The sequence below is a fragment of the Ranitomeya variabilis genome, chromosome 4 (assembly GCF_051348905.1).
Source record: "Ranitomeya variabilis isolate aRanVar5 chromosome 4, aRanVar5.hap1, whole genome shotgun sequence".
Classification (NCBI taxonomy): Eukaryota; Metazoa; Chordata; class Amphibia; order Anura; family Dendrobatidae; genus Ranitomeya; species Ranitomeya variabilis.
The window spans coordinates 235,927,352-235,940,247 of NC_135235.1; the positions used below are offsets into that span (position 1 = coordinate 235,927,352).

Below are 12,896 nucleotides of genomic sequence, written 5' to 3' on the forward strand. Positions count from 1 at the left end.
ACAGAGAAATGAGTTAGAAGGATCTAGACAATCTTGGACAATTGGCAGAATAGAATGGTATTTAACAGGGAGAAATGCAAGATTCTACATCTGGGCAAGAAAAATGGAATTTGTATCTATAGAAAGTAAGGAATAGAACTAAGCAACAGGACGTGTGAAAAAGACTTGGGTATACTAATAGATCACAGACTGCACGAGTCAACAGTCCACATATAAAAAGCAAAAGGGCTGACAGCACTCACTCATCTAGGGCGCCCGTTCCTTGTCCAGGGAACCTTCCTGGATATTCCAAAGTCATCCAATAAAAAATGAACAGCGCTCCACCCAGGTGTAGAAACCTTCAAGTAACTCTTTATTCAGCCACAGAATACATAGCGACGTTTCGACCAGCTACTGCTTGATAAAGACCAGTAGCTGGTCGAAACGTCGCTATGTATTCTGTGGCTGAATAAAGAGTTACTTGAAGGTTTCTACACCTGGGTGGAGCGCTGTTCATTTTTTATTGGATGCATGAGTCAACAGTGTGATGCAGCAGCAAAAAAGGCAAACACAGTTCTAAGATGTGATAAGAGAAGCACAGAGTCCAGATCACGTGAAGTAATTATCTCCTCTACTCCTCCTTGGTCAGGCCCCATCTGGATACTGGTTCCAGTTCTGGGCTCCACATTGTAAGAAATACATTGAAACACTGGAGCAAGTTCAGAGAAGAGCGACCAGGATGGTGAGCGGACGGCAGAGTATGTCCTAGGAGGAACAGGTAAAGGATCTGGAAATATTTATCTTGCAAAAAAGAAGACTAAGAGGAGACTTAATAGCTGTCTACACATATCTGAAGGGTTGTCACAGTGTAGAGGGATCATCATTACTCCCATGTACACATGGAAAATCGAGAAGCAATGGAAGGAAACTGAAAGGGAGAAGATACAGATTAGATATTAGATGGGTGACAGTGAGAGTGATCAATGAGTGAAACAGGCGGCCACAAGAGGTGGTGAGTTCTCCTTCAATGGAAGTCTTCAGAGGCTGGACAGACATCTGTCTGAGATCGTTGAGTGACTCCTGTATGGAGCAGGGGGTTGGACACAATGACCCCGGAGGTCCCTTCCAGCTCTGACATACTAGGATTTTATGATCCCTGCTCCACAATATCGGCACACTCCTCTGCTGAAATCCTCTGTGATCCCTGCTCCTAAAGATCGTCACACTCCTCTGCTGAAATCCTCTGTGATCCCTGCTCCACAAGATCGGCACACTCCTCTGCTGAAATCTTCTGTGATCCCTGCTCCACAAGATCAGCTTCCGCCTTTCCTGACATACTCTGTGCTGCTGAGTTGATGTCCAAGTGTCTATCCATAGAGGATTTATCTCTGCCGGCTGCGGTGAAGACGAGGGGAGATGATTGCACCAAAGTCATCGACTTTCACCAAACGTCATTGAAAATTGAACAGAGACGATCTGTGGATGGAGCCGATGTTTCCTGTTTGGTGCAAATAAGGCGACCGCAGCCCCCGGCCTGAAATGTAGCAGAGTCTGCTGGACGTGCAGTGCGGAGACAATGCAGATAAACCCTGTGTTCAAAGGACAACTCCACCCATTATTTCTCAGATGAAGATTTGCAGCCACAACGTGTTGGGGTCCTGGCACCACCCAGAGGTGAAATATCATTTATCTGTCACATTTATTTTTTTTTTTCTACTTTATAATTTTTTTGTATCTGGACAATGCTGTACATGCTACGCAGTGCTGTGCCAGCCCATCTCTATCTCCCTGCAGTCCTGCATCAGCCCAGCTCTAGCTCCCAGCAATTCTGCGATAGCCCGACTCTATATCCCTACAGTCCTGCGTCAGACCATCTCTATCTCCCTGCAGTCCTGCATCAGCCTGGTTCTATATCCCTGAAGTCCTGCGTCAGACCGCCTTTTGATCCCTGTATTCCTGCGTCAGACCATCTCTATCTCCCTGCAGTCCTGCGTCAGCCCAGCTCTATCACCCAGCAGTCCTGTGACAGGCCGGCTCTATATCCCTGCAGTCCTGAGTCAGGCCGGCTCTATATTCCTGCAGTCCTGCGTTAACCCGGCTCTATATCCCTGCAGTACTACGCCAGACCAGCTCTATATCCCTGCAGGCCTGTGTCAGCCCATCTCTATCTCCCTGTAGTCCTGTGTCAGGCCAGCTCTATCTCCCTGCAGTCCTGCGTTAGAACAGCTCTATCTCCCTGCAGTCCTGTGTGAAACCAGCTCTATCTCCCTGCTGTCCTGTATCAACCCAGCTCTATCTCCCTGCAGTCCTTCATCAACCCAGCTCTTTCTCCCTGCAGTCCTGCGTCAAACCAGCTCTATCTCTCTGCAGTCCTGTATCAACCCAGCTCTATCTTCCTGCAGTCTTGTGTGTTCTGTGTCCCCCTCATCATCATGGCAGACCCTCCACCACTGTCTTGGGATCAGCACAAGTGAAGCATCCACACCTGACAAGCAACATCAACATTACGAGGAATATACACGTGAAATAGATCTCTCTCTGTAATGACTCTATAGAATATAAAAAATGAAATTCACTTTTTGTATTGAAGAACTGAAATAAATTCACTTTTTGATGATGTTCTAATTTTGTGAGAAGCCCCTGCATGTATATAATACTGTCATGTTAGTGTCACCATTGGGGCCCATCTAACTACGCAGTTTCAGGTGCGCGCCGTCTACTATCCCAGTACACCGGCCAGCCACTGACACTTTTTTCTTTAAATCCGTTACGTTGATACTTTCAGCATTTTTGCAGCATTTTTTCTCTATGCAAATGAATGGGAAAGAAAAATGCAAGTGAAATCGCTGCAAAAATGGTCATAAAACCCGTAAAAACGCACGCACTGTGCTCAGCATTATTCCTGCCAACACTCTGCCGCAAAACAAAAACGGTGCATGGGAACAGACCCTACGGGTTTTTTTCTGAATGTAAAACAAATGAGCACAGAAATGCTAAATCCCCGCGGTTTCGGCACTGACGCTTCGGGGTCGATGGCGGTCTTGGCTGCATTGATCTTATGGCTGTACCCTCTGACCGGCAGGGACCCCTGAGCATCGGCAGTGGAGCCAGAGGGGATGTAGCAGGGGAGTTTGTGGGACTTGGACTTTTTATTATGCTCTTGCAGTCTTGTTGGTGGAATATTTCAGGATTGGGGCCTCGTTTTGTCTACAACCGGTCCTGCGCTGGGGCTGTGAGGGGTGATGGATGCCTCCAGCAGCAGTGACTGGAGCAAGCGCTGATCGCTGCGGATCGACCATTAATGACAGCGTGTGATCCTACTGGGGTGTCCATCACCTTCCCAACTCCTGTGCGGCATCATTGTCCCCTATACCCTGCAGGGTCTGCTGAGGGTCCCCATTTCGACCATCCTGGTTCCCCTATATAACCCCGTCCTAGTATACAGCAAGAGGCCAGCAGAAGTTTACATGCAGCTCTGGATGTGACTGGAGTAAGGGGTGCAGGATGTTATGGCGCCCCCTATGAATCAGACGCGATAACAGACTCTTCCCCTGCGGACGACAATCCTCTTGTAAATCTTTAATATAAACTCTTGGCTCCTATATACAAAGTGTTCAGCATTTACAGGCGTCTCCACCAGTCGTTAATTGGTCGATATGGATCCTGAGTGACACCTGTCATGGAGGACATCATGCAGTTCCCATTCCTGGCCAGTAGGAGGCGCCATAGAAAAGATGGCCATGGTTTCCTGCACGGTCACCACTACTTACCGCCACTTACAGTTTTATTCTGTCTGCAAATCCATCGCAGTCCACTAGAGGGCAGGATCGATAGCACTTGTTCATCCAGTACTCCCCATTTCATGAAGACAATGCAAATAAATGGCAGTGAAGACTGACACGTCACAGGCAGAGAGCAGTAGGTGAGAGAGGTAAGGACACAGCTGGATGACGACCCCCATCATTATACCATGTCAGTGGCATGGTGGTCCCCGGAGAGTCACGGGTTAATGTCTGCGCAGTGAAGGCACCGTCGGTGATCAGTGATTATAAATCCTGGGGTGCAGCTCCGCGGCTTATAATTAACAGCGGTTTATAATGTCGTATACTCCAGTCACACCCAGAGCTGCAGCCAGGAGCCAGTGTGGTCGCACTCTGCTGCGGTGCATCGTGGCAGCTGTATTGTGAGTGCAGCTCTGGATGTGACTGGAGGACAGGGTGTGTATGTGGCGGGTGTGCAGGTTATATCTGGAGGTGTCGGGGTGCAGGGGTGACCCTGTCACAGGTCGGAGGAGATCTGTAGTCCGTGCGAGGGCCCCGGAGCCGAGTCCCGGTCATGTCGGCTGCAGCGGGAGACAAGTCTCTGTGTTGGTGCGCCAGTCACTCCTCACTCTCGCCATCCCGCTGAGCGGCTGGTGGAGACTCCTCTTCCTGTCGGCGCTGGTGTCGGCCGATGTTCTCGGCCGGAGATAGCGCCTCCTCTGCCGTGTTCAGGTAGACGTTAAACATGGCTCCTTCCTGGCTCAGCTCCTTGCCACAGGCCTGACAGCTGCAGCGCAAGATCTTCTCCACCAACTTGTCCACCCGGGGGACCTCCTCGTTCCCAGGACACTCCAGCGTGACCTGTCCGGCACACAGAAAATAGCTGATAATGGCGGAGGACCCCAAAGAGCAGGTGTGACCCCCGTCTAATACCACCCTAGACCTGAGGGAACAGTGTGACACATGGATGTCCGAGGAGGAACGCAGCCTGCACCGGCCTCCTGGTATTGGAGGGGCTCTCCACCACCCCTCAAAGATCAGAAATTTCCAGAACATTGTCTATTGGGCATTACCCAACCCCACAAGTGTCCGCTGGGCATTACCCGACCCCACAAGTGTCCGCTGGGCATTACCCGACCCTCCAAGTGTCCGCTGGGCGTTACCCGACCCTCCAAGAGTCCGCTGAGCCTTACCCGACCCTCCAAGTGTCCGCTGGGCATTACCCGACCCCTCCAAGTGTTCGCTGGGCATTACCCGACCCTCCAAGTGTGCGCTGGGCCTTACCCAATCCTCCAAGTGTCCGCTGGGCATTACCCGACCCTCCAAGTGTCCGCTGGACATTATACAACCCTCCAAGTGTCCGCTGGGCATTACCCGACCCTCCAAGTGTCCGCTGGGCATTATACGACCCTCCAAGTGTCCGCTGGGCATTACCCGACCCTCCAAGTGTCCGCTGGGCATTACCCGACCCTCCAAGTGTCCGCTGGGCATTACCCGACCCTCCAAGTGTCCGCTGGGCATTACCCGACCCTCCAAGTGTCCGCTGGGCATTACCTGACCCTCCAAGTGTCCGCTGGACATTACCCGACCCTCCAAGTGTCCGCTGGACATTACCCGACCCTTCAAGTGTCCGCTGGGCATCACCCGACCCTCCAAGTGTCTGCTGGGCATTACCCGACCCTCCAAGTGTCCGCTGGGCATTACCCGACCCTCCAAGAGTCCGCTGGGCATTACCCGACCCCCCAAGTGTCCGCTGGGCATTACCTGATCCTCCAAGTGTCCGCTGGGCATTACCCGACCCTCCAAGTGTCCGCTTGGCATTACCCGACCCTCCAAGTGTCCGCTGGGCATTACCCGACCCTCCAAGTGTCCGCTGGGCATTACCCGACCCTCCAAGTGTCCGCTGGGCATTACCCGACCCCCCAAGTGTCCGCTGGGCATTACCCGACCCTCCAAGTGTGCGCTGGGCCTTACCCGACCCTCCAAGTGTCCGCTGGGCATTACCCGACCCTCCAAGTGTCCGCTGGACATTACCCAACCGTCCTAGTGTCCGCTGGGCATTACCCGACCCTCCAAGTGTCCGCTGGACATTACCCGACCCTTCAAGTGTCCGCTGGGCATCACCCGACCCTCCAAGTGTCTGCTGGGCATCACCCGACCCTCCAAGTGTCCGCTGGGCATTACCCGACCCTCCAAGAGTCCGCTGGGCATTACCCGACCCCCCAAGTGTCCGCTGGGCATTACCTGATCCTCCAAGTGTCCGCTGGGCATTACCCGACCCTCCAAGTGTCCGCTGGGCATTACCCGACCCTCCAAGTGTCCGCTGGGCATTACCCGACCCTCCAAGTGTCCGCTGGGCATTACCCGACCCTCCAAGTGTCCGCTGGGCATTACCCGACCCTCCAAGTGTCCGCTGGACATTACCCAACTGTCCTAGTGTCCGCTGGGCATTACCCGACCCTCCAAGTGTCCGCTGGGCATTATACGACCCTCCAAGTGTCCGCTGGACATTACCCGACCCTCCAAGTGTCCGCTGGGCATTATACGACCCTCCAAGTGTCCGCTGGGCATTACCCGACCCTCCAAGTGTCCGCTGGGCATTACCCGACCCTCCAAGTGTCGCCTGGGCATTACCTGACCTTCCAAGTGTCGCCTGGGCATTACCCGACCCTCCAAGTGTCCGCTGGGCATTACCCGACCCTCCAAGTGTCCGCTGGGCATTACCCGACCCTCCAAGTGTCCGCTGGGCATTACCCGACCCTCCAAGTGTCCGCTGGGCATTACCCGACCCCCCAAGTGTCCGCTGGGCATTACCCGACCCTCCAAGTGTGCGCTGGGCCTTACCCGACCCTCCAAGTGTCCGCTGGGCATTACCCGACCCTCCAAGTGTCCGCTGGACATTACCCAACCGTCCTAGTGTCCGCTGGGCATTACCCGACCCTCCAAGTGTCCGCTGGACATTACCCGACCCTTCAAGTGTCCGCTGGGCATCACCCGACCCTCCAAGTGTCTGCTGGGCATTACCCGACCCTCCAAGTGTCCGCTGGGCATTACCCGACCCTCCAAGAGTCCGCTGGGCATTACCCGACCCCCCAAGTGTCCGCTGGGCATTACCTGATCCTCCAAGTGTCCGCTGGGCATTACCCGACCCTCCAAGTGTCCGCTGGGCATTACCCGACCCTCCAAGTGTCCGCTGGGCATTACCCGACCCTCCAAGTGTCCGCTGGGCATTACCCGACCCTCCAAGTGTCCGCTGGGCATTACCCGACCCTCCAAGTGTCCGCTGGGCATTACCCGACCCTCCAAGAGTCCGCTGGGCATTACCCGACCCCCCAAGTGTCCGCTGGGCATTACCTGATCCTCCAAGTGTCCGCTGGGCATTACCCGACCCTCCAAGTGTCCGCTTGGCATTACCCGACCCTCCAAGTGTCCGCTGGGCATTACCCGACCCTCCAAGTGTCCGCTGGGCATTACCCGACCCTCCAAGTGTCCGCTGGGCATTACCCGACCCCCCAAGTGTCCGCTGGGCATTACCCGACCCTCCAAGTGTGCGCTGGGCCTTACCCGACCCTCCAAGTGTCCGCTGGGCATTACCCGACCCTCCAAGTGTCCGCTGGACATTACCCAACCGTCCTAGTGTCCGCTGGGCATTACCCGACCCTCCAAGTGTCCGCTGGACATTACCCGACCCTTCAAGTGTCCGCTGGGCATCACCCGACCCTCCAAGTGTCTGCTGGGCATTACCCGACCCTCCAAGTGTCCGCTGGGCATTACCCGACCCTCCAAGAGTCCGCTGGGCATTACCCGACCCCCCAAGTGTCCGCTGGGCATTACCTGATCCTCCAAGTGTCCGCTGGGCATTACCCGACCCTCCAAGTGTCCGCTGGGCATTACCCGACCCTCCAAGTGTCCGCTGGGCATTACCCGACCCTCCAAGTGTCCGCTGGGCATTACCCGACCCTCCAAGTGTCCGCTGGGCATTACCCGACCCCCCAAGTGTCCGCTGGGCATTACCCGACCCTCCAAGTGTGCGCTGGGCCTTACCCGACCCTCCAAGTGTCCGCTGGGCATTACCCGACCCTCCAAGTGTCCGCTGGACATTACCCAACTGTCCTAGTGTCCGCTGGGCATTACCCGACCCTCCAAGTGTCCGCTGGGCATTATACGACCCTCCAAGTGTCCGCTGGACATTACCCGACCCTCCAAGTGTCCGCTGGGCATTATACGACCCTCCAAGTGTCCGCTGGGCATTACCCGACCCTCCAAGTGTCCGCTGGGCATTACCCGACCCTCCAAGTGTCGCCTGGGCATTACCTGACCTTCCAAGTGTCGCCTGGGCATTACCCGACCCTCCAAGTGTCCGCTGGGCATTACCCGACCCTCCAAGTGTCCGCTGGGCATTACCCGACCCTCCAAGTGTCCGCTGGGCATTACCCGACCCTCCAAGTGTCCGCTGGGCATTACCCGACCCTCCAAGTGTCCGCTGGGCATTACCCGACCCTCCCTGCCTCCTGCTGTGTCAGCGTGTTGTGGGTCACACAGGGAACTGTAATAGTTTTGTATTGTGCGCAGCAGAACAGGACCGGCGCCCGCGCTCTCCATCTTTCCTCCTGTTGGCAGAGAACCTGTTTCAGTTCTGGGTGTCGCTCTAACGTCCGGGTTAGAAAGGAACGACGCAGAGAAGATAAGCGGGACCTCGACCTATGTAATGGACGACGCTCTGCACTCGGCAGCACGAGATCACAGATGATGTAAGGAGTGGAGAGGAGCTCTAGCTCATAGGACACCTGGAGGGACTCGTAACTCGCAGGAGGCTCCTAGTAGGCGCCATGTTAGGTACGCAGCACTACTGCGGAGTAATGACTATCAGTTCAGAAGGCTCTGGCTCTGGCGGGTGGGAATGGTTTACACCTGGGGACAGGTTCCCCTTACAGGGCATGGCCATATGTATATATTTTTCTTCTGATAGTGGGGGGCTTTGGTAGTGGTTGACATCCCCACAATAGGTGACACTCACCACGTCCCACATGGACTTGGCTGGCATGCAGGAGTCGCAGTGCACCAGGGACTCTGTTGACTGCGGAAACGTGTTGGGGACGCTGTAACTGAAGCACTGACCCAGGCAGGCCCTGAAAGCGAAAAGAGCAAATATGAGGTCAGCATCTGCGACAAGAGAAGCCTCCTGAGCATGCACAGAGAGCGCCCCCTACACACAGAGCGCCCCCGCACAGAGCGCCCCCCACACACAGAGCGCCCCCTGCACACAGAGCACCCCCTGCACACACAGAGCGCCCCCCCCGGACACAGAGCGCCCCCTACACACAGAGCGCCCCCCGCACACAGAGCGCCCCCTACACACAGAGCGCCACCCGCACACAGAGCGCCCCCTGCACACAGAGCGCCCCCCGCACACAGAGCGCCCCCCACACACAGAGCACCCCCTACACACAGAGCGCCCCCCGCACACAGAGCGCCCCCTACACACAGAGCGCCCCCCGCACACAGAGCGCCCCCTACACACAGAGCGCCCCCTGGATACAGAGCACCCCCTACACACAGAGCGCCCCCCGCACACAGAGCGCCCCCTGCACACAGAGCGCCCCCTGCACACAGAGCGCCCCCGCACACAGAGCGCCCCCTGCACACACAGAGTGTCCCCCGCACACAGAGTGCCCCCTACACACAGAGCGCCCCCCACACACAGAGCGCCCCCTACACAGAGCGCCCCCTGGATACAGAGCACCCCCTACACACAGAGCGCCCCCCGCACACAGAGGGCCCCCCACACACAGAGGGCCCCCTACACACAGAGCACCCCCTGCACACAGAGCGCCCCCCGCACACAGAGGGCCCCCTACACACAGAGCACCCCCTACACACAGAGAGCGCCCCCTACACACACAGAGCGCCCCCCGCACACAGAGCGCCCCCCGCACACAGAGCGCCCCCCGCACACAGAGGGCCCCCCGCACACAGAGAGCCCCCCGCACACATGGTACCTTCTGCACACAGGGCGTCCCCCCGCACACAGAGCGCCCCCCGGACAGAGCACCCCCTGCACACACAGAGCGCCCCCCGCACACAGAGCGCCCCCCGCACACAGAGCGCCCCCTGCACACAGCGCCCTCCCGCACACAGAGCGCCCCCTACACACAGAGAGAGCCCCCCGCACACAGAGCGCCCCCCGCACACAGAGCGCCCCCTACACACAGAGCGCCCCCTGCACACAGAGCGCCCCCCGAACACAGAGCACCCCCTGCAAACACAGAGCGCCCCCCCCCGCACACAGTGCGCCCCCCGCACACAGAGCGCCCCCTACACACACAGAGCGCCCCCCGCACACAGAGCGCCCCCCGCACACAGAGCACCCCCTACACACAAAGAGCGCCCCCCGCACACAGAGCGCCCCCCGCACACACAGAGCGCTCCTCACACACACAGAGCGCCCCCTACATGCTGAGTGGCCCTAACAACACTGCACAGGTGTCTACAGCTCTGGATGTGACCGGAGTACAGGAGCACGACCAGCAGCTCACACCTCGGGGTCACTTACCTATTCTGGATAGACTTGGACTCGCAGCCGCTGTGCCCCACAATTTGTGTGATGTTCTTAGCCTCACACCAGGCACTCTTATCAGGGAAAAGCGCCAACCTATTAATGGGGGAAGGAGCGGCGAAGACCCCAGCTGGAAGAAGGAAGCCAATCAGGAACCGGATCATCATCGACACCTAGAACTGGAGAGAAAACCACAGAAGAGAACATCATTGTGCAAATCAGTCTGGAAGCAGAATTATAGCAGTGATATTCCTGTATATAAGGGCGGTATTATAGTAGTTATATTCATGTACATAGGGGCAGTATTATAGTAGTTATATTCTTGTACATAGGGACAGTATTATAGTAGTTATATTCTTGTACATAGGGGCAGTATTATAGTAGCTATATTCTTGTACATAGGGACATTATTATAGTAGTTATATTCCTGTATATAAGGGCGGTATTATAGTAGTTATATTCTTGTACATAGGAGCAGTATTTTAGTAGTTATATTCTTGTACATAGAGGCAGTATTATAGTAGTTATATTCCTGTATACAAGGGCGGTAGTATAGTAGTTATATTCTTGTACATAGGGACAGTATTATAGTAGTTATATTCTTGTACATAGGGGCAGTATTATAGTAGCTATATTCTTGTACATAGGGACATTATTATAGTAGTTATATTCCTGTATATAAGGGCGGTATTATAGTAGTTATATTCTTGTACATAGGAGCAGTATTTTAGTAGTTATATTCTTGTACATAGAGGCAGTATTATAGTAGTTATATTCCTGTATATAAGGGCGGTATTATAGTAGTTATATTCTTGTATATAGGGACAGTATTATAGTAGTTATATTCCTGTATATAAGGGCGGTATTATAGTAGTTATATTCTTGTACATAGGTGCAGTATTATAGTAGTTATATACTTGTATATAGGAGCAGTATTATAGTAGTTATATTCTTGTACATAGGAGCCGGATTATAGTAGTTATATTCTTGTAGATAGGAGCTGGATTATAGTAGTTATATTCTTGTACATAGGTGCAGTATTATAGTAGTTATAGACTTGTATATAGGAGCAGTATTATAGTAGTTATATTCTTGTACATAGTGTGGTGCAGTGACCCCTGTGGCAGCTAGGGGGCGCTGTGTGTGCTCCTTGGGATATGCATGGAGGCATATCTGTTGTGATAATGGTGGTGGAACAGTGACTGGCATTGTTGTGAATGGCCGATGTGTCGCAGAGGGAGTCTGCGTGGTAAGTCTAATGTAATGTGGTTGTTCTGGGACCTGTAGTCCCTCAAGAGTTGGTGTAGTGTTGTATAATAGTCAAGGGAGACTTACTAGGCTAGTTGTGTGAGATGGGCAGGACAAACTAGCCACACATCCACACTCCCACCTGTGGGAGTGGTTAAGGGTATATAATGTGACCAGGGTGTGGGTCACATGTTCCTCTATGGTCCTGTGTGGTTCCAGTGTTTGGACCTGAGTGGTGAAGGTCCTGGAAGTATGTGTTGGATTTCCTGGGAGTAGGAATCCTGAAGAGCACATGGTGGGACTTTGCTACTGGTGACCTGGGTATTGGACGGTCCCAGCTGGGGATGGACGTCCTGAATAGTACCCGGACTGGCCACCTGTGTGATCCTGTGTAACCTGGGTGTTGGGAGGTCCTGGGAGTAGGACCGGATCCCTGAATAGCACGAGGTGAGGACCGGGATCTGCAGAGCCAGTGACAGCTACTGTGTGGGGAAGCTATAGTCCTTCGGTGGGCCTGGTCTGGATCTTATGTATATGGTTACAATTGATGTTTCATTTGTTCAGTCATATATAGTATCCAGTGCCGCACTTAGTGGTTGTTCGGCTTTTTTTCGGTTTATATGTACTGGCTGACGGGAACTGCCCTTTGGTAGCTCTTAGGGCTTCTTTTAGGATTACTGGACTGACTAATGTGTGCCGGCCAGGAAAGTTGGTGATCCCTGTGAGGCAGCTTACCCGGAGGAGTGGACTGACAAGGAGTCAGCAGGTGGAGCAGGAGCTCCCGTCAGGTACTATACAGACTGTTGGTGCTTGTGATGATCTATGAACTGTGTGGTCTCCCACGGCAACTGAACGGAGTGAGGTTCGGCGTATTTAGAGTCCGCGACCCAGTGTCATATGTGCTGTATGTGACTTGGGACGTTGGTGAACTGTACGGCGTACGGACACCCATGGTAACTGGGCGAAGTGAGAGGTCCAGCATGTTTAGTGTCCGTGAGTCAAAGCCTTAAATGAAGTGTAAGATAAAGCTGCAAGTTAATATCACCAGTTGGTGACTGTTGTGTTTCGTGAAATGTAAATACTGAACTGTGCACAACCCGGTTTATGACACTTTAATATACCATATAGACTGTGTTCAAGCGAAAAATCGTGCCTGACTACGTTATCCCGTGCCAAGCGAGTGTCCCCCAATACACTCAGTGAGAGCAATCTTACCATAGGGGCAGTATTATAGTAGTTATATTCTTGTACATAGGGGCAGTATTATAGTAGTTATATTCTTGTATATAGGGGGCAGTATTATAATAGTTATATTCTTGTATATAGGAGCAGTATTATAGTAGTTATATTCT

The 12,896-nt window shown here is 53.9% G+C and overlaps 1 protein-coding gene across 2 annotated transcripts in view; it reads right to left on the minus strand.

Moving 5' to 3' along the window:
* Positions 1–3,543: 3,543 nt before the first annotated feature.
* The window catches only part of NBL1 (NBL1, DAN family BMP antagonist), a 56,892-nt gene continuing 47,539 nt past the window's right edge, over positions 3,544–12,896 (minus strand). For both annotated transcript variants that reach the window (XM_077260302.1, XM_077260301.1), the window contains 3 exons: positions 10,294–10,475; positions 8,758–8,869; positions 3,544–4,601 (listed from right to left, as the gene is read on the minus strand). In XM_077260302.1, coding sequence (XP_077116417.1) covers positions 4,359–4,601; positions 8,758–8,869; positions 10,294–10,463 — 525 coding nt within the window. In that variant the 5' untranslated portion in view covers positions 10,464–10,475 and the 3' untranslated portion in view covers positions 3,544–4,358. The remainder of the gene's footprint in view (positions 4,602–8,757; positions 8,870–10,293; positions 10,476–12,896) is intronic.